The sequence below is a fragment of the Loxodonta africana genome, chromosome 12, assembly GCF_030014295.1.
Source record: "Loxodonta africana isolate mLoxAfr1 chromosome 12, mLoxAfr1.hap2, whole genome shotgun sequence".
Classification (NCBI taxonomy): Eukaryota; Metazoa; Chordata; class Mammalia; order Proboscidea; family Elephantidae; genus Loxodonta; species Loxodonta africana.
In genome coordinates this window covers 67,156,548-67,177,410 of record NC_087353.1, presented here as the reverse complement: position 1 = coordinate 67,177,410, position 20,863 = coordinate 67,156,548, and the positions used below count along the sequence as shown (strand labels likewise).

The following is a 20,863-nucleotide window of genomic DNA, read 5'->3' as shown; positions in this document are numbered from 1 at the left end:
TAAAGGGAACCTAAAGAACCCTGGTGGTGGAATAGTTAAGCACTCGGCTGCTAACCAAAAGGTAGGCAGTTCAAACCCATCAGCTGCTCTGCAGGAGAAAGATGTGGCAGTCTGCTTCCATAAAGATTACACCCTTGGAAACCCTATGGGGCAGTTCTACTCTGCCACATGGGGTCACTACGAGTCTAAATCAACTCCACGACACCCAGCAAGAACAACAAAGGGAACCTACATTTACTCTGCAGTCCCTGAAGGGGTGGGGGGGTGTCACTGGCAGGCAGGAGGCTGGGTGGGGGAAAAGAGTATGTTCACAGCACTTGAGGCAAAATGTGCCTTCAAAAGCAAACTATAATTACACAGAAGCCCAAGGAGCTTTTGCAGAAAATCACTATCTCATCTGAATCTACATCCTGTTAATCAAAGAGGTCTCGGCCCTTTTGATTATCAGACTAAATATTTTTAGGCGATATCATTGAATGGCTGCAAAGAACATGAACGGTAACAGCTGAAGAAAAATCCATCTTTGGATAAAAAGTCAAGTCATTATCACGGAAAAAAATCAACCACAGGAAATTTATAAAAGAACAGTATGCCAAAATCTTCCCATTACTACCTTCTCCTCCCTATTTGCCTTCCCCAGGTTCTTCTTCCCTCCCCTCTTCCAAATACCCAGGCTTCTACAGTGACTGTGAATTTTCTCACCATTTCACCAAAGCATAACGGAAAGATCAGCAAGTGCCCTAGCACTGACGTTAAGGAGAAAAGATCTTATTAGTCCTTTAAAGTAACAAAAGTGTGTCATTGAATATAGATGAAAATGACACTGAAGTTGGGATTACTGAATTCCCAGTCAAATCTGGCAACTTCGATGTTTAGGGAAGAGCCACCTGAAAGTGGGATGCTGCCCCGTCCTTCGTGGTGTATAACAAACAGATACATCTTTCTTTCCATTTGTTGTAACAACACATCTTTGTCACTCCCATAATGCTCAGAGAAGGGTTTCATAATCAATAAAACCGAAACCAAACCCACTGCCGTCGAGTCGATTCTGACTCATACTGACCCTATAGGACAGAGGAGAACTGCCCCCATAGGGTTTCCAAGGCTACAATCTTTACAGAAGCAGACTGCCACATTTTGCTGCCTTGGAGCAACTAGTGGATTTGAACTGCCAACCTTTCTGTTAGCAGCCAAGCACTTAAACACTACACCACCAGGGCTTCTTTCATATTCAATAGGTACATTCTAGTTCTGGCTCAAAGGTGTGGTCTGCCTTTCCAGCTATCAGACTATACTCCTTCCCTCCTAGTTCTCTATTAATCAAAGTGGACCCTGATGACAGCTTGGCCTCTTAAACCCCTAAAAAAACCCACTGCTGTCATTCTTAAACCCCTACTAGCTGATAAATATCAGTCATCTAATTCTATCCTCTCAATGAACTCCCAAAACCATTCATTCCTCTGAACACGCAAATTTTCTTCTATGTCTGTAATATGTAAAGAGCTCCTATAAATCAATAAAAGCACAAATATGTCACTACAGGAAACTATTATTATCAACTACAGAATTAATGTGCTATATAAATTAAGCATGAATTTGAGTAGTTCTGTGGAAAAGCTACATTCTTCCACAAATATATTTGCTTTTCAGATATTCCCAAGAATTCTAGCAGAAAATTGGATCAACCTGGCAACGTTATATGAAATGACCACCTGTGGCAAGTCTTGTAAAAATGCCTATATTCATGACATCACAGCTGGTATGTACCCCTGTAGTTTATCTGATATTCGTCCCTGTAGTTTACTCTACCCAGTAGACTTCTACAAGATACACTTTCTTTGGTATAAAAATATCACTGATTACTGAGGCACAAATATAGACTAAAAGCAGAATCATAAATAAACCAAGTTAGCCTGTCACAAGAGACTTCTGAATTACTCAGTGCCTGGATACCCATCTCTGGGCAGTAATTTACTATCAGTACAACTTGAAATGAAAGTCCCTTATTTAAGTAAGATTTATTAATGCTCCTTGCCCTTTTGCCCCATGGAATGATGGAACTTGAGTGACTTCAATGAGTCTGTTATTCCATTTGAGTGCTGATTCAAAATCATCCTAAATATTGAAACTTCAAATGAGAAGCCTGCTGATGGTTGCCATTTTTTATAGACAAGGACTCGACACCATTTCAGCTTTCTCTACCCCACCATCACATTCACTCACTCACACTAGGTTCAACTTATTTCCCAGTGCAAAAGGGTCTGAAAGAGAATGTGTTCATTTCCATCAAAGCCAGAACTGAACACACCAATTGCTATGTCAGCTTGGTACAATTTACCACATCTTTCAGGGCTGTGGGACTTGGGTCATAAAACTTCCAATTGCTCGTGTATTTTGCTGTAAAATGTGGCCATTTCTCATACCATATTATGGTCTAGTTCATAAATAAATAATGTCACATTATTTAATGTAATGAAGCCCAAGACATTCTATTTGGGGCGCATTTTTCAAACCGTGTAAACACTGGTTTGGCTAACACTGCAGCAATTTCCCAAGCTATGCAAAAATCATCACCATGCAGAACCGGAGAATTCACGTCACCCGTGTCAAATGCCACAGGTGTATTCCTCTAGCGGTTGAGCGTAAAACTTTGCAACCGACCAGCCCAAAACTATGATTCAGCAAATAAAACCCCAAAGCAACTCCTAGCTGAGCTGCAGCAAAGACAACTCAGACTGTGAAATGTGCAATGCCAGAACTGTTGCTGTTTTTAAGAACCTCCAGCCACAACTAAACACATCCTTTGAATTGTCTGGCTTTTGTTATTTTAAACCAAGCCCGCCACATTACTTTAATGTGGGGGTTACTTGAAAACATAATTGCTAGGAATAACCACGGTAGTACACTATTGTCAAAAACTAAACCATCTTGTTTTTCCTCCACTCCCATTAGTCAGTGTATCAGCTCCATAATGCATGTTGTATATACAGACCTTTGAAAGAAGAAAAATCTTTGGGAGCAGACCAAGATCCCCAAGAATGTTCTATCTGCTCAAGAATACCTATTGAAATGCAACGGTAAATACAGCATTTTCTTTTTCCTAGCAGAAAACTGGGACTGAATTTATAACTATTGGATCACACATATACACCCCAAACCAACAAGACCACAACTCAACACCCTTCACACACGTACAGAACATTTTGTGGATTATTTTTAGGAAAGTCCAGTTTTATGAAAAATAGATCTCATTCTTCTGTACCTCTATCTGTTCACGGACAGCAGCATGAAGCCTAAATGATGTATCTGGTCTACCTCAGAAGGCTGACAAGTAAATGAACCAATGGTTAATAGATTTCTCAGTTAAGATGAACCACCAAAACAGGTTATTGGCTAACAAATTAACTACCTAAGAAGAACCAACCAAGTGATCTACTGGTACACAACCAGATGGAACAACCAAGAGGGCGAATTAGTTAATAATCACCAAGATGAACCAATCAAGTGGTCTGATATTTAACACAAGAATCAACCAGAAGAAACCAACTAACTGAACAACTAGCTAACAGAGAAACCAACCAGGTGAAACCTGATGGTGCCAAACTCAGCTTCATCTAGAACTGAAAGACTTCTGACCAATCAACAAGGGAAGCACTCTGAACTAAGCCAATCACGCACCATAAAATCCAGCGAGTGACCACCACATGGATCACCACGCAGGACTGGAAATGGATGGCATAGCTGTACTTACGAAGGTTATTTATGGGGGTCCTTGCATCCATGTTTTCATAATGCTGGACGTGGACAACAATATTAAGGTCTCTTTCCATGGGGTCTGTGTTGCAGTGGCCCTGTGGCCGCATGACATCCGCAAGAGCCCTGCAAGAAGAAAGAATTTAAGTCTATTCATTCAAAACACAGTAACTGACACCCACTATGAACCCTGGGGAGTCCTGGTGGAGCAGTGGTTAAGAGCTCGGCTGCTAATCAGAAAGTCAGTGATTTGAATCCACCTTGGAAACCCTATGAAGCGGTTCTACTCTGTCCTATAGGGTCACTATGAGTCGGCGTCAACTCGATGGCAACAGGTTTGATGTTTTTTTTGTTTGTTCTTTTTAATGCACCCTGGAGTCACTGGGTGGTACAAATAGTTAATACACTCGGGTGTTAATGGAACGTTGGAGATTTGAGTCCACCCAGAGGTCCCTTGAAAGAAAGGCCTGGTGATCCACTTCCCAAAAAAAATCAGCCACTGAAAACTCTATCCCCTGGGTGGCACAAATGGGTAAGCACTGGACTACTAAGCAAAAGTTTGATGGTTCAAACCCACCCAGAGGCACGTCAGAAGTAAGGTAGGCTTCTGAAAGGTCAGTCTCAAAAACGCTATAGAGTTCATTTCCACTCTGGACACATGGGGTCGCCGTGAGTCGGAATAGACGGTAACTAACAACAAGTTCTACTCTGTCCTATAGGGTCGCTATGAGTCGGAATGGACTTGATGGCACTGGGTTAACAACAACAACATGCACCGAGTGCTGTGCTTGTGAACAAAAGACAAGGCCCCTTAAGCTACAGAGCCACCATTCTAGTTAGGGGTGAGTGGAGAGAAAGGCATCAACAACTAAGATGATGACAATCAGAGGTTACATGGGGACTTCACATAGACTAGTCCGATGCTTTTTATGATAGCCCTGTATTAGCAGTACTACCTACACCATAGAGTGGCTGAGAATTAAATGACGAATACAGGTAATGTTCTACACAGAGCCTACGTATGGGAGAAATGCCATAGATGTCGTTCCCGCCTTTTGTATCTAACACTAGGTACCAACGCTTCTTGTACTGCAACAGCCCAATATAAGCAACAATAGCTAACACTGACTGAGGACCTACCTTAAGCCAGGCACTATGCAAATCACTTCAAATCCCTTAATTCAAGAAAAGAGCACAAAAACCCCTTGCGAGGGTTCTGATTCCTTCTTTGCAGGTGAGTACACAAAGGCTCGGAGAGGTGGATTAACCTGCTCAAGGCCACACAGCCAGCAAGTTGTAGCACAGGGCTTTGAACCAGAGTCCAGGCTTACTGCCCTGTACCCTTTGCGCTGGGTTTCCTATAGCTGGGGAGGACTTGATGGAACCCATCCATACTCTCCTGCTGGTGTTCCCTCTTAATATCTGGGAAGGAGGAAAAGTTGAGGAAACTCAGGTGCCAATTGGTGTTTCGGGCCCTTTCCATTTATCGTCATGTTTAATCCCTTTACCAGTTTCCAAAAGTAAACACGCAAACTGTTGGCCCCAGAAAAGTCTCCAGGTTAGGTTTTTACAAACAAGGAAGGCAAGAACTCTCAAGTGACCTTCCCAATGAGATGTAAACTGAGGGGAGACCTCAGTGTTGGCACTTAGAAGATGGTCCAGTTTCTTCAAAGGTCTATTACACCTAAAGCTGACCCTCACCAACACAGTTCTCTTTAGTCATCTGCCATCATTTGTTTACTTACACATGGATTAGTTACACCCTCTGCTCTACTGACTATAAGCTGCAGTGGAAGTAAACAGATTTAAAAAAGTCCAAAGCCAATCAATGACTACATTAACTGTGATATGAAATGAAGCAAATAAGTGGGCGAGGGAGGTAACTAAGCCTGGGTGGTCAGGGAAGGCTACTGGGAGGAGGTAACATTGGAACTGAGACCTAAATGAGGAGGAAGGGCCAGTTTACACAAAGGCCGGTGGAAGAGAATTTGAGCAAACACAGAAGTTCCAAGGTGGGAATGAGCTTGGCATATTTGAGGAACAAAAAGAAAATGGTGCATCACTTTCTCTCCAATTACAGTAAATAAAATTAAAAAAAAAAAAAAAAAACCTGTTGATGTCGAGTTAATTTTGACTCATGGTGGCCCCATGTATGTCAGAGTAGAACTGTGTTCCGTAGGGTTTCAATGGATGATTTTTCAGCTGTAGATTGCCAGGTCTTTCTTCCAAGGTGCCTCGGAGCAGACTTGAACTTCCAACCTTTCAGTTAGCAGCTGAGCAGATTAACCATTTGCACCACCCAGGGACTCCAAGTATATTAAAAAAAAAAAAAAAAAAAAAACCAAACCCATTGCCATTGAGTTGATTCCGACTCATAGTGACCCTATAGAATGGAAAAGAACTGCTCCATAGGGTTTCCAAGGAGTGCCTGATGCATTCAAACTGCCGACCTTCTGGTTAGCAGCCATAGCTCTTAACCGCTACACTACCAGGGTTTCCAAATATATAAAAACACCCCAATATTTCAGAACTGAGCCAAGAGTCCCAGGACTTTGATTCAAACCTCCCAGGCACCCCTACACCTAAACCATATTCTGACTTCTAAACACTGGAAAGACATTCCTGAGCATTTTCTCTGGCACAAGACCAAGCAACCCACCAACCGACTGCCATCGAGGTGATTCCGACTCATAGCAACCCTACAGGGCAGAGCAGAACTGCCCCACAGTGTTGCCAAGGAGCACTTGGTGGATTTGAACTGCTGATCTTCTGGTTAGCAGCAGTGGCTCTTAACCACTACAGCACCAGGGTTTCCCTGGCACAAGTAGCATCATTAATTTTTCTAGAATGCAAGGGCAATGGGAGGGAGATGCCTTTCCGGAGCAGTGGTTACACAGGTGTAGACATGTGTCAGAGTTCCTTAAAATGTACACTTGAAGGTGTGTGCGTTTTATTGTGTGAATCATGCCTCAATAAAACGCACACACCTTCAACTGTGCCCCAAAGGAAGCAAACATCGTACAAGGAAAAACAATCTGGAGACTTTTCTGTGACCAACAGTACATGCCTGCATGGGCTTCTGGGGCCAGGGAAGCTGGTGGAATCCACAGGATGACCACGAATGTGTAGGAAGAAGGGAGGTGGGAGGGAAGTTGGAAGGAGAAGAGAGAAAAGGCCAGGGAAGCAGGGGCACTTATCACCTGATGCCATTTCTCTGCAAGGGGCTTTAGCTCTTCTGAAGCATGTTTGAAAAACACCTAAGAATGTGCTATCTAATTTGCCACTTGGATTTCTGATTCTGTTTGAAGGCTGGCAAAATAATGACGTGTCCCTACCAGTTTCAAGTCTAGAGAGCTTCAAACACGTGCTCCTGCCCCCAAGGTCATTCAGAACCAATACCCCCACCAAGGGGTCTGGCCCTGCCTGGGGCAGATGCAGAACATATTCCTAGTCTTGATCATACGGTGGCTCCTTGAACTGGCCCCTGCGCGTACTCTGTGATTTGCAGGGCACTGAGCACATTTCAGGGAACAGAGGAGACAGGAAGTTCTGCTTGTTTAGTTCAAAGGCAGTGTGGTTCAGTGGTCAAGGACATGTGCTCTGGTCTCAGACTGTCTGGGCTTAAAGTCTGACTCCTCCACTCACCAGGAGCCTGTTTATCCTCTCAGAAAGCAATCTGTGCCTCTGTAAACGGCAGATTCAGCCTAACTCATGAGGGAGGAGGGTATGAAATTAAATCAGCCCTCACATACCAACTATGGCAAAACAGCAAAACCAGTAAGGATCCTTCAACATCGCCTAGCCCAAGAGTTTGTGGTACATTTAATGTCATCATACACGGACCTTCCCTCCTATTCTGAATTTGCCACTCTCCGCTAAGATTGAAACGTAAATCTTGGATCCTACTGACGTGGAACTGAAGCCACTCCCAAAGTCCACCTTGCACCCAAAGATTAGACATGCTTATAAAACAAACGGAAACCCTGGTGGCATAGTGGTTAAGAGCAATGGCTGCTAACCAAAAGGCTAGCAATTCAAATCCACTAAGCGCTCCTTGGAAAAACCTATGGGGCAGTTCTACTCTGTCCTATAGGGTCACTATAAGTTGGAATCCTCTCAACAGCAATAGGTTTGGGTTTTTTGCAGATATAAAACAAATAACACATGTGAGGAACATGCTCCTTCGCTCATTCAAATATCTGAGACCAAATAAGCAACACCTGCCCAAGAGCAAAGGCGAGAAGGCAGCAAGCGGCAGGAAAACTGGATGAACGGATGTGGGGAACGCAGGGTGGAAAGGGAAAGGGGGACGTGCTGACGCATTGAGGGGATTTCAACTAACGTCATGAAACAATTTGTATATAAAATTTTTGAATGGAAGACTAATTTGTATTGTAAATTTTCACCTAAAACACAATTGTTTGAGAGATGTTATGAGACTTGGCCAAGGTCAGACAGCTAAATAGACGTAGCACAGTAAAGGCCAGGCATCAAGTATCCAGACTATAACATCACTGCCTTCAGTAGTCCAGGGGTAGAAAATTCCAAAAAATAGGGATGGTGAGAAACAGTAACTGTCACTGAGCAATCACCATGGGACAGACCCTGTGCTATATGAGCTTCTCAATCCTCACAACAGATGAGGCCGTGAGACTCAGAGAGGTGAAGCAACTTTCCCAAGGTCACATAGCCATTAAGTGATAGAGCTGGGATTGAATCTCAGGCGATGCGACTGGAGTCTATGCTGTTAGGGTCAGTCTTGACTGCCTCTCTAGAGGGGGCTGGTCACACAACAGGGTGAATTACCTGGGGTGGCCACTGAGATGAACCTGAGAACCTCCTAAAGGGAGCAGTCACCACTCAGAGACAACCAATAGCTGTCATGTTGAACTGTAAGACCAGTGTTGAATGTTTTGATCAAAAATTCTGTAGACGACTCCTGATCAAAAGGGGGAAGGAATATGGAAAGTAATTTCAAGTTCTCACGGAATCCAGACTTTCTGGATCCATGGAGCCTGGATGAACCCCTACAATTGCCCTGAGATAATCTCAAAACCTTAATACTTAAACCAAAAATATCCCCTGAAGTCTTCTTTAAATCAAACAATAACCTAAACCTAACCTAACCTGTTGCCATCGAGTCAATTCTGACTCATATGAGAATGAATCAAACAATAGTTTAGCTTAATTAGTAAAAAATGTCTGCCTTGACCACTATACTCTTGTAAAGAACTATCTGTATGAGACCAAATTGACAACAGGAACTTGAAAGGTTAGATAGGAAGCTTAGGAGTCAGTGAGTTTATGTTGATAGGGGGAGGAACGTTTAGGAAAAGGAGGGTGAGAGTGGCCACAGAATTTAAAGTCTGGTGTTGCCAGACCTCCTGATTTTTTCAAGAGAAATCAGAAATCTGGATTTCTACATGCAATCTCCCAGTTTTTAAATGTTAGCAATTATTTCTAAGTTGATTTTAAAACCACGGCTTCCAGAGAATTTGCATTTCTAACAAGTTCCCAGGCAATGCTAACGCTGCTGGTTAGGGACCAATTCTGAGAACTTATTATACCTAAAAATCACCTGGGGATTGTGTTAAAATGTGTAGATTCTGATTCAGTATACATGGGCTAGAAATGCAAATTCTCGGCAGGGACTGGAACGGGAACAGAACCGGTTGGAAGCCCCGTTTAAAACACCCTGCCTAATGGAGACTAAAGAGACTTAACAGTCAAATGCAATGAACCTTGATTATATCCTGATTGGAAAAACCAACCTATAAAACACATTTTTGGCACAAATGGGAAAATTTCAGTATGATTAGATATTTGATGATATTATAGAATTCGGGTTCATTTTCTTGGGTGTGGTAGAGGAATTGTATTATGTAGGAGAATGTCCTTGTTCTTAGGAGATTCACACCACAGTAGTTAGGGGTGAAGTGTCATGTCTGCAGCTTATTTTCAAATGCTTCAGCCAAGGAAGAAAGAAAATACATGAACATATGGAAAGAGAGAATGTGAAAAAAGATAAAGCAAGTATCACAAAATACTAATAACTGTTAAATCTAGATCAATGGTTCTCAACCAGAGATGATTTTGACCTCCGGGGGACATCTGGCAATGCTTGGGGTCATTTCTGGTTATCACAACTGAGGGAATGCTAGTGGCATCTAGCAGGTAGAGCCCACAGAGGCTGCCAAACATCTTACAATGCTCAGGACAGAATTAACCACAACAAAGAATTACCTGGCCCCAAATGTCAACAGTGCCAAGGTCGAGAAACTCTGATCTAGGTGAAAGATACGTTGTTGTTAGTTGCCGCTGATTCCAACTCATGGCGACCCCATGTGTGTCAGCATAGAAGTGTGCTCCACAGGGTTTTCACTGGCTGATTTTGAGAATACTGCCAGGCCTTTCTTCCTAGTGCATATACTAAGTGCTCAATAAACAGTTGTTGTTGCTAGTTGCTGTCGGCTCCATTCCCGGCTCATGGCGACCCCATGTGTACAGAGTAGAACTGCTGCATTGGGTTTTCAAGGCTGTGAACTTTCAGAAGCAGAACGCCAGGCCTGTCTTCTGAGGTACCTCTGCGTGAGTTCAAACTGCCAACCTTTTGGCTAGTAGTCGAGTGCTTAACTGTTTGCATCATCCAGGGACTGAAGGATATACTAGAGTTCATTTTATTATGCTTTCATGGTTTTTATACGTTTAAATTGTCTCATAATAAAAAAAATGAAGAAAACTTTACAATAAAAATAAGAACACCTTGCAGCCAAGCAAAGCATGGTAGCACGTCTGGTAATCAGAGTTGGCTACCATTTCCAGTCACTTCTTCCAATAAACAGTGGCGGAGCGTGGCTGCTGCTGCCTTGAACAAGGGACTGTACAGGTCTTACAACATCGTACGTAAGCCTCCCCACTCCCTCCTGGGACTGCTTTCTCCTAAGCTCCATCCTGGAGCCCTGGTGGCACAGAAGTTAAGAGCTCAGCTGCTAACCTAAAGTCAGAAGTTTGAATCCACCGGCCACTCCCGGGAAACCCTATGGTGCAGTTCTACTCTGTTCTATGGGATTGCTATGAGTCGGAATCGACTCGGTGGCAACCAGTTTGATTTTGGTTTTTTAGCTCCATCCTAAGCAGCCCAGAAGGAAGCAGTTCATGCATGAGCCCAGACCCTGAGCAGGCAAAGTGACATCTGGGATGGAAGTCTCCACTGCAGAAACACAAGTACATAGGCAGGGTCAGATTACCTAATAAGGAAGGTATGCACAGGCCAAATTGTGCCTTCCCACCAGTTTGCAAAAGATGTGGTGAAACCCATGTGAAATTGCTCAACACAGATTAGGAAGTAAATACGATTAAGCCCATGGGTACCTTGCTCAATGCAAGCCGGGGCATACCGCGCTTACTGGTTAAACCGTGCCCATACATGGGTCAGTGGCACAGTGGTTAAGAGCTTGGCTGCTAAACAAAAGGTCAGCAGTTCAAACCCACAAGCTGCTCCTTGGAAACCCTATGGGGCAGTTTTACTCTGTCCTACAGGCTGACTATGAGTCAGAAAAGACTCGATGGCAATGGGGTTTTTTTTTGTTTGTTTGTTTGTTTGTTTGTTTTGGTTTGGTACTTGAGTCACCAGGACAAACCTTAAGAAACATAAGCAACATGCTGTGAAGCTTGTAAGAGAAGGTGCTGTCAGGTGAGATGAGAACCAACCCCATCTTGGTGTCCCCTGCAATCCCAGACAAAACAAAGAGGCCTGCTGCCCACAAATTAATCTCCACTGATGGCAAGCTTGGCCTACCGCCTCCCGCCAGAGCATTCCTTAGAACCACCAGGCAACGGCTAATGAGCCAGTTGCCATAGTTGGGGCTGGGTATGATTAACTGTGCAAGGAGCATCAACGTGATAACTTTGGAGGGTCCCTGGGGCAGCCACAGCACCACAGATATACCCCAAAGGTTACATACGTGGAGAAGACAACACAGATATGAGAGTTGCATTGGTCTCTCCTCTCTGGGATTAAGCCATCCCCCTCCTGTAAAATATTCCCAAGCCCAAGACCAGTGTCTCCAAGTGTGGGCCACTTGAAACCAGAGCCATTCATTGAGGTTAAATGCAGATTCCTGGGGCCCACCCCAGACCTACTGATTCAGAATCTCTATGGATCCAAACCAAAACCAAACACACTGCTGTAGAGTCAACTCCGACTCATAGCAACCCTATAGGACACAGCAGAACTGCCCTACAGAGTTTCCAAGGAGTGCCTGGAGGATTTGAACTGCCGACCTCTCAGTTAGCAGCTGTAGCACCTAACCACTACACCACCAGGGTTTCCTCTGTATTGATAGAACCCACAGACCTGCATTTTAGCAAGCGCCTCCAGATTCTGATGCCCACTTGATCTGCAAATATCTGTCCCAAACACAGCTGAAACCATGGGACTAGGGGCTGCACAATTTTCTGACAAAGTGACCTTGGACAAGCCACCCAAATTAAGCCATGATTTCCCTGTCTGTAAAATGGGAATACAAACATTATCTGCCTTATAGGGTAGTTGACAGAACTAAATAAGAGAATGTTAAATACACACAACAACAACTAGTACAGTACTGTGCTCAACAAATACTAGTTATGATTACTTAAGTGGTTAGCTGAACAGCAGAGTCACCCGGTGAGCTTTTTAAAGGCACAGGTGCTCAGGCCCCACGTCCCTAGAATTCTGATTTAATTAGATAGGTTTTTTTTTTTTTAAAAAAAAAAAAAAGCATTCCAAATGATTCTAAACAGCAGCCGGGGTTAAAAACCCCACCTTAGAATCTACCAGTAAAAAAATCTTCAAGAGCATGCACTTCCATTCTTCCAGAATTTTTACAGGCAGAGCCTGTATTGAGACTGCCTCCAGAGAACTAGGTACCCAGTACCCAGAGGATCCACCCCCAAGCTGTCCTTTCCTGGTACCTGCAGAAGCAGTGGCCCCCTTAGATGGAGTGATTTTTTTTCCCAGAGCAGAGCTGCAAGGCGGCAGGGAGGGGAAGCTGCATTCCTGCCAGGTCGTCAGGTTCGAGGTGCAGTGCTGGCTCACTAGGACATCAAGATCAAAGAAAACCTGAAGCTGACTCTACCTTCTCGATAGAAGCCCAAAGATTGGCTCTTGTCCCCAACTCCTTTCCCCAATCTCAGAACCAGATTCCTTTAAGATCAGTTTTGCTTAGGGACGCTCGGTGAAGATTTCAGCAGAGGAGTTACCTGGAATCTGCAAGGCAGCCTACCTGTCTGTCTCAGGGTGACTCTCCCTACCAAGGCGACACTCGCTGCAGCAGCTCCGCTCCCCATCTGCCCTCACTTTAACACAGACCCTGGGAATCAGAAGGGTCTGGCCAGGATCAAGGGGAGTGCAACCGCCTGGCAGAGGGCTCAGGCCGCTTGCACCTTGGGGTTGCAGGGGGTGGGCGGGGCCAGCCATCAGGGATCCATTCCTTTAGTAGGTCAGGCTTTCTAGAATCCCCTCGGAGCTTACCTCTAAGGAGTCCTTTGCCTGAAGACCTTACTATCGATCCACATCTCCCTGCTGACCCAAACCGAGAGAACTTCCTCACCTCTTTCCCCAAATCCCTTCCCTCTGGGGGGAAAAAAAAAATTCACCGGATACCCTCTGTGTATAAATAGAAAATAATTACTAGTGAGGTGGTGATGTTCCTTCGCCTATTTTTGGTGGGTTTCTTTGTTCAGATTTTTTTAGGCAGGCGCACGGAGCCCGTGCACACACACGCGCACACACAGGCCCCCGGCGGAGGAGTGGGGTGTGTGTGGGACGGGGGGAAGGGGGACACACGGCGACTTGGTGTCCCAGACTCGGAGGCCAGAAAAAGCTTGTGCCCCAGCCATGCAGCTGTTCGCAGGCCGGCAGTCGCTCCTTCAACCCCGCGGGCCCGGACCTCACACCAACCGCTCGCCTCCCCCCCCACCACCCCCGGCCGGGGGCTGCGTCCTTGCGGTCGCGGCTACGTCCTCCGCCTCCAAAGTTACTGGGTTGTGCGAATCAATTTAGACACTTAAAAAAAGCAAATAGCTCCATTAATCCCCAAATGCCTTCTTCCATCTGCTGCGACTTGCCCGTGCTGGGACTTGCATAATGAATGAGGCAAACGGAAAAGTTGACGAATCAGGGAGCCTGGGGGGTGTGGGCCCGCGGGGAGGGGGTTCCGGCCCCGGGAGTCCGCACTAGCCCGGGCAAGGGGCGCAGCGCGCGGCGGAGGTCGCAGCGCCGGGCAGGGAGAAGTGGTGGCGGGAGAAAGGGGCGAGGGGGTCATGGGGACAGCAGCACCCTAGGTCCCGATTCCTGGGAACTGCAACGACCCTCGCAGCTCCGGGAAAGCGAGGCGGCCGCTCCAAACAAGGCTTTTGTTCTCGCCCTCACCTCCCTCTCCGCCTCCCTCGCCTCATTTTCGCGAGTCGTACGAGTTGCAGGCAGCACACACACTCCCTACCTCCCGAACGCGCGCGCGGGCTCACACACGCCCCCCTTCGCGTTTGGGCTCTCCGGCCCTTGTTTACCTACAGGCTAGCATCTGGAATCCGAGGAGCGCCAGGAGCCCCCTCCCCAAAACCCAAGACTTCGGGGTCACGAGCTCCATGGCTGTGTGGGTCAAGTCCGCCTCAGTCTGGGGCGAGAGGGGGCGGCAAGCGGACGAAAGGGACAGAGACCCCCAATACACACGCTCATACCCATACCTGCGCTAAGCCCAGCGCCCCCCTCTCCCCGCGCCGGGCCGAAGTTGGCTTCCCGGGAGACAGCCCCAGCAAACAGGCTGGGGGGTGCAGGTGCTTGGAGGCAAGGGAGAAGGAGAGAGAAGGGAGAGCGGCGCCCGGAGAGGAGGGCGGGGGGGGGGGGGAAGGCGGCCCACCTGGACATGTGCTCCCTTTGGGGCCGGTGCGCCTTCTCCAGCCCCAGCTTGGTAAAGATACCCACGAGTACCATGACGGCCACCACCCCGCAGATGATGTAGACGATCAGGTTGGTCTTGTCCTTGGTGGGGTCGTGCAGGGGGTCGTCCTTGCGCGCGGGGGGCTTGCCTGTGTTGAGCCAGAGCGGCGTGTCGTAGTTGGTGCAGGTGCTTTGGTTCAGTCGCCGCTTCTTAAACGTGCAGCAGAACCGGAAGCCACAAGTCCCGCAGCAGAAAATGAAGTCGCCCGAGCTGCAGTTGAACGGCGGGTCCCACTGGCCCATGACATCGAAGTAGCCCCGGCAGAAGTCCGGTGTGGGCGCCCGGGTCGGGGGTGCGTCCGAGACCCCCGCGCCCTCGCCAGCCTCTCCGGAGGCGGCCCCGGAGCGGTTGCTGCCTGCCAGCACCAGCACGCCGCCCAGTTGCGCCAGCTGCCCGTGCCCCGCTCGTTCCTGCGCCCGGCACACGCGGGCGCACAGCTCGGTAAGGAAGCAGCCGAGGAGCAGCCGAAGGACGCGGCGCATCGTGTCTTCCAGCCCAGGCTCGGCCGCTCGGCCGCCGCTGAAGCCGCTGCAGCTGCCTCTCGAGGCGCCGCCGAAGCTGCCGAGGCTGCTGCCGGGGGCTGCGAGCCGCCGCGGGCCGCACATGCAGGGAGCGGCACGGGGCGCGCAGGGTCGGCGGCCACTGCGCTCAGCTCAGCCCGCGTTCGCCTCCAGCGCGCCGCGCGCCTATGGGCCGGCCGGGGAGGAGCGCAACGGGCCGGGCGGGGGGAGGAGGCGCGGGGCCACGCGGGGTGCAGGTCCGGCTGCCACAGGGGAAGCCGTGGGCCCGAGAAAAGGGACAGTCCCTCTGTCCGCGCCTACTGTCGGCTGCGGCTCTGCACTCGCCGCCCCGTGTCCGCTCGGAGGATCCCTCTCACCTCTCCAGCTAGCCAAGTGCGCTGAGAGAGCAAAGCGACACTTGTGGAATGAAGGGAGGGCAGAAGGGAAGGGGGAGGGGAGGAGGGCGGGCAGAGGAGGCGAGGGGGGAGGCGGGGCGCACGAGCTGGAGAGGGGCGGGGGCGCGGGAAGAGGTGACTCGGGCGGGGGGAGCGAATTAGGGGGTGTGCAGAGCAAAGCAGGGCTGGCGGGGAGGTGTTGAGGTTCCGCAGTCGCCGGGGCCAGAGGAACGGCTCGGCTTTCCCGGCAGGTGGAGGATGGCTGCGGGACCTCCCGCGCCCTCTCGGGGCGGGGAGGCGCCGCTCAAACCTGTCCAAGGCGCAGAGGCGATTCCCCCCGGGCTTTTACAGGGATGCGTGGGCAGGAGCTACGGCCAGAATCGGCTTGCCCAAAGAAGAGCTGACCTCTAGAACCCGGGGTCAGACTAGGGAGCTTCTATCCCCAGTAGGTCGCCGTGACTGGTTAGAATCTCCCCTCCCAGGCGCGAGAGGCCGCCGCGCCCCTCCCCGGGCTGCACCTTCTGCTGAGTGCGCAACTGCGGGTTCAACTCCCTGGGCCGAGGCGCTCTGGGAAGGTTAGGTGGTCAGCCCCCCGCCCTTGCCCCTCTCCAGGAGAAAGCCTGGGATGAACTGAAGCATAAGAGGTAAGGAGGGGCAGCGGACAAGACCGAGGCAGTGGCACATCCCGGAAGGTCTTTCCTTGGGACTCCCCTAGCCCCCTCCCCCCAGCCCTGCCACTTTTCTGTCCCTCTTTCTCCCCGTTGGGTTGCCTGCGCTCCACAGGAGGGCACACCGCGGCACCGCCTCTGTGCGCCTGCCCATATCTGGCGCAGCGCAAGGCCTGGACACCCTGTCTCAGCCACCCTCCCGGACCTGGAGCCCGTACATCCGTCTGCAGAACCGGCTGGCCCCAGCCCCCACGAAGCCCTCCGGACATCCTCACCCGGGGCTGCAGAGCCGGGCCCTGCGTACTGGGCTTCCAGCTTCCTGTCGCCTCTGAGTGTTTCCAAATCTGCGCTCTCTCCTCAGCCTGTTTCAGCCATCCATCGGCCCTCTCTCATATCTTCCACTTCTTCCTCTGCTTGAATTTGACTCCCTGTAGCCCCCAAAACAGGGTTTGTACCAAGGCTGCTACACCAAATTTAGATCTCCAAACGCCCCGGCGTTGTTTTTTAATTGCATTAACTAAGTATACACTTTGCAGTCAGCTAAGGGATTTGCAGAGAAATAATGTTTCCACCACCCTCTCCAACATTTGGCTGCAGTCAGGGCTTTGCATGGCATTTTCTAAGAACCAAGAAGTTTGGACACAGGCAAAATGTCATACTGGGATCCCCTTCATTGAAAAGGTGTGGGAGGTTTTATTGGGACTCTACTGCAAATTTTCTCAGAATGAGAGGGAGTTTGTCTAATCGCACCTTCTCCTTAACAGAACATCACCTACTGTCTCCCCCAAAGATTTGCAAATAATGAGCCTGCCCCAGAAAACATGCCAGGTCAGCACTGATGCAGCATAGCCAGGGAGCATACCAGCTCCTGGAAGACTGTATCATATCCTAAACCCACATGGACAAGGTGTGAGATTGTTTTTTTCCATATTCGGTGAATTCAATATAATGGGATGCCCAAAATAAGACAGCGTGTGCCATGTCCGCTTATGACTGGGAAGCATATGGCAACCCACACCCACTACCACTGTGCGAATCCCTACAAACACAAGCATGGGTAGTCAGCTACTGATAGCTGACATTGTTTCAGGGCTTGAAACAAACCCAGTAAGCTTGCTTTCCTAAAATCACCTCCACAAGGAAGCTTAGAGCAGTGCCTGATGTATAGCAGATACTCTAGGAATCTTTGTTGAGCTACTGAGTGATGATCTCATTTAACTCTCTGTGGTTAGGTAATATCAGTAGGCCCACACAACAGACAGAAAGACTGAGACCCAAGGCCATTAAGCCAGCTGCCTGCAGCAGCTCATTGAGGAAATGTCAGAGTTGGCATTTGAACCCAAGAAATTTGACTCCAAAGCCTGTGTTCTAACCACTGCACCCAAAGTGCTGTCCTAAAATTGGTCTCCAAACTCTCTATCTACCTATTATATTTCATATACGTTAACTGTTTCCTTCCATTAAAATGTAGACTCCATGCCAGAAAGGACCTTGACTTTAGCTGCCTCCTGGAACTCTGATGGACACAGTAAGCCCTCAAAAAGTATTTATGGGATATATTAACTAATTAAGGATCTTTTATGAAAGAGGTCCTGGGTGGAACAAACAGCTTGCAATCCACTACTAACCTAAAGGATGGTGGTTGAAACCCACCCAGTGGCACCACAGAAGAAAGGCCTGGCGATCCACTTCCATAAAAGATTACAGCCAAGAAAATCCTACAGAGCAGTTCTACTCGGTAACACATAGGGTCGCCGTGAGTCAGAACTGACATGAAGGCAAAGGGTTTAGGTTTATATATGTATATATATATATATATATATACATATAAAAATCTGAATTACGAAGGACTCCTTCAGCATGGTGTCCACAGCAGAGGAAGCTGAGGCTCAGAGAGGTTAAGGGTTTAGTTAGTCCAAGATCACATGGGGAGCAAATGATAAAGCCAGGACCAAATACAGAATGCCAGACTCCTAATCCAGGGCTCTCCCCACCATCCCCTCCCCTGCCCCCACCATGGCACTTCCCAGCAAAATGAGGGCAGAGGGCAGAGTTTAACCAGTGACGTGGTAATAGGTCACAAACACCCTCCTTTGAGGGATGGGGGTCTTAAGGCACTTCCAAATTTGATTTAAAATAACAATAATAACCTTAGAGAAAAGAGAGAAAATCTGGATAGAAAAGTCCATTTCGGGCTCTGCCTCCACATCTCTGTAAAATACTGCCTGTCACCAGGCCCTCTGACTCTGGCCCTCAGAGGAGGCCTGCTTTGGCTGCTGCTCCGGCTTTAATTAACAGAGACTGCCCCCTGTTTGTGACAAGGAGAGTGGAAGCCTTGTGCTTTGAAAGGACACGGATCTCGGTGGCTTATTTCCCCAGGATTCTAAGCGGTAAGCCTTTGTATCCCTGTGAGCTTTTCCCGGACCAAATTCCCTTCCTGCTCCTGCCTGCAGAAGCCCTGGTGGTGCAGTGGTTAAGCACTCGGCTGCCAACTAAAAGGTTGGCAGTTCAAACCCACCAGCCACTCCATGGGAGAAAGTTGTGGTCATCAGCTCCCTTCAAGATTACAGCTTTGGAAACCCCATGGGACAGTTCTACTCTGTCCTATAGGGTTGCTATGAGTCTGAATTGACTTGTGGGCAACGGTTCTTTTTTTTTTTTTTTTTTTGCTTCTGCCTGTTGTGGCTGCTACTGCCGCCCCTGGAATACTGCCCAAGCCTGTTGAGCTAAATAGTTAGAAGGAGGAATCATCTTGATTCCTTTCACCTTCAAAGGAAAAAAGCCCATTTCGTCTGGGTATGTCAACTCAGTAAATATAGTCACTGCCGCATAATAGGTGTGTGATGATTGGGAACGTGTCCCCATTTGGAACATGTGACTGAGAAGGCATTTCTTTCAGGGGTCCTGGGAGGTTTTATCACCTTCCTGACTGAAACACCTGGCAAGTTCATGGAAGATGAAAAATCATCCTAAAATGCGCCCCCATCACCACTACTACCCAAATGAGTTCATGCAAATGTGTTGAAATTAAAATGCAGCTCTTAATGAAAATGCTTTCTGTGAAAGAGATGATGGCATTATTATTTACAACAAGGTACTTTTAATATCTAAAAAAGAATCCCATTTGTTACAGCCTTAATTATGTCCAACTGCACCACATACTGCGAGGAGAATGCAGCTGCCCTCCCCAACAGTTAGACCAGGTAGTGATGTAACAAAAGGATGCGTGTTTACCAGGATGTTCCAGCCAACATCCATACGCAACTGCACAAATTGGATTATTTGTGCTGTGGCCCTGACCTAAATGAGCCGTTCCTTAATCGGAATCATCAGGTGGCTTTTAGGGTTTCAAAGAGGTTTCTAAGCAACTGTTAGCCTTGAGGGAAAAAAAAAAAAAAAAGATGAAACAGAAGGAAAATGTAGCTAGCACCTTGCCAGGTTCGAGCAACACACTGATTTTATGTATTCTCTGTTTCTAAAGAAATGTTGCTGTTGGGTGCCGTTGGGTCAGACTCATGGCAACTGCATGTGACAGAGAACTGCCCCATAGGATTTTCTAGGCTATCTTTTTTTTTTTTAATAATTTTTATTGTGATTTAAGTGAAAGTTTACAAATCAAGTGAGTCTCTCACATAAAAACTTATATACACCTTGCTACATATTCCCAGTTACTCTCCCCCGCCCCGCCGCCATGAGACAGCCCGATCCCTCCTTCCACTCTCTCTTTTCCTGACCATTTTGCCAGCATCTAAGCCCCTCTACCCTCCTATCTCCCCTCCTGGCAGGAGATGGCAACATAGTCTTAAGTGTCCACCTGATCCAAGAAGCTCACTCCTCACCAGCATCCCTCTCCAACCCATTGTCCAATCCAATCCATGTCTGACGAGTTGGCTTTGGGAATGGTTCCTGTTGTGGGCCAACAGAAGGTCTGGGGGCCATGACCACTGGGGTCCGTCTAGTCACAGTCAGACCATTAAGTCTGGTCTTTTTATGAGAATTTGGGGTCTGCATCCCACTGTTCTCCTGCTCCCTCAGGGGTTCTCTGTTGTGTTCCCTGTCAGGGCAGTCATCGGTTGTGGCTGGGCACCATCTAGTTCTTCTGGTCTCAGGATGATGTAGTCTCTGGTTCATGTAGCCCTTTCTGTAGGCTATCATTTTTACAGGAACAGATCACCAGGTATTTCCTCCCATGTAGCCCTTGGTGGTTTTGAACCACTGACCTTTCAGTTAGCAGCCAAACACTTAACCATTGCACCGCCAAGGCTCTTTTCTAAAGGTTAAAAACAAACAAATGAACAAACAAAAACCAAACCCGCTGCCCTCAAGTCGATTCATAGCAACCCTTTAGGACAGAGTAGAGCTGCCCCGTAGAGTTTCCAAGGAGTGGCTGGTAGATTCAAACTGCCTGGCTTTTGGCTAGCAGCAGAGCTCCTAACTACTACACCACCAGGGCTCTGTCAAAAGAGATAAGGGAAGCCTTACAGAAGAAGTGAAGGGGTGATGAAAGTGTGTCTCCCAGGACTGGTGGTGGTATGGAATGCTACCCCAACAAAGATTTTTAACAT

General features: G+C 48.0%; 1 protein-coding gene across 2 annotated transcripts in view; it reads right to left on the bottom strand.

Moving 5' to 3' along the window:
* The window catches only part of SHISA9 (shisa family member 9), a 350,081-nt gene extending 334,864 nt beyond the window's left edge, over positions 1–15,217 (bottom strand). Inside the window, exons 1-2 of one of the 2 annotated variants that reach the window (XM_003417716.3) lie at positions 14,655–15,217; positions 3,752–3,879 (exon numbers count right to left, since the gene is read on the bottom strand). In XM_003417716.3, coding sequence (XP_003417764.1) covers positions 3,752–3,879; positions 14,655–15,217 — 691 coding nt within the window. Of the gene's footprint in view, positions 1–3,751; positions 3,880–7,417; positions 7,458–14,654 lie in introns of those variants that run through there. The other variant, XM_023557338.1, reaches the window with a different exon arrangement.
* Positions 15,218–20,863: the final 5,646 nt, after the last annotated feature.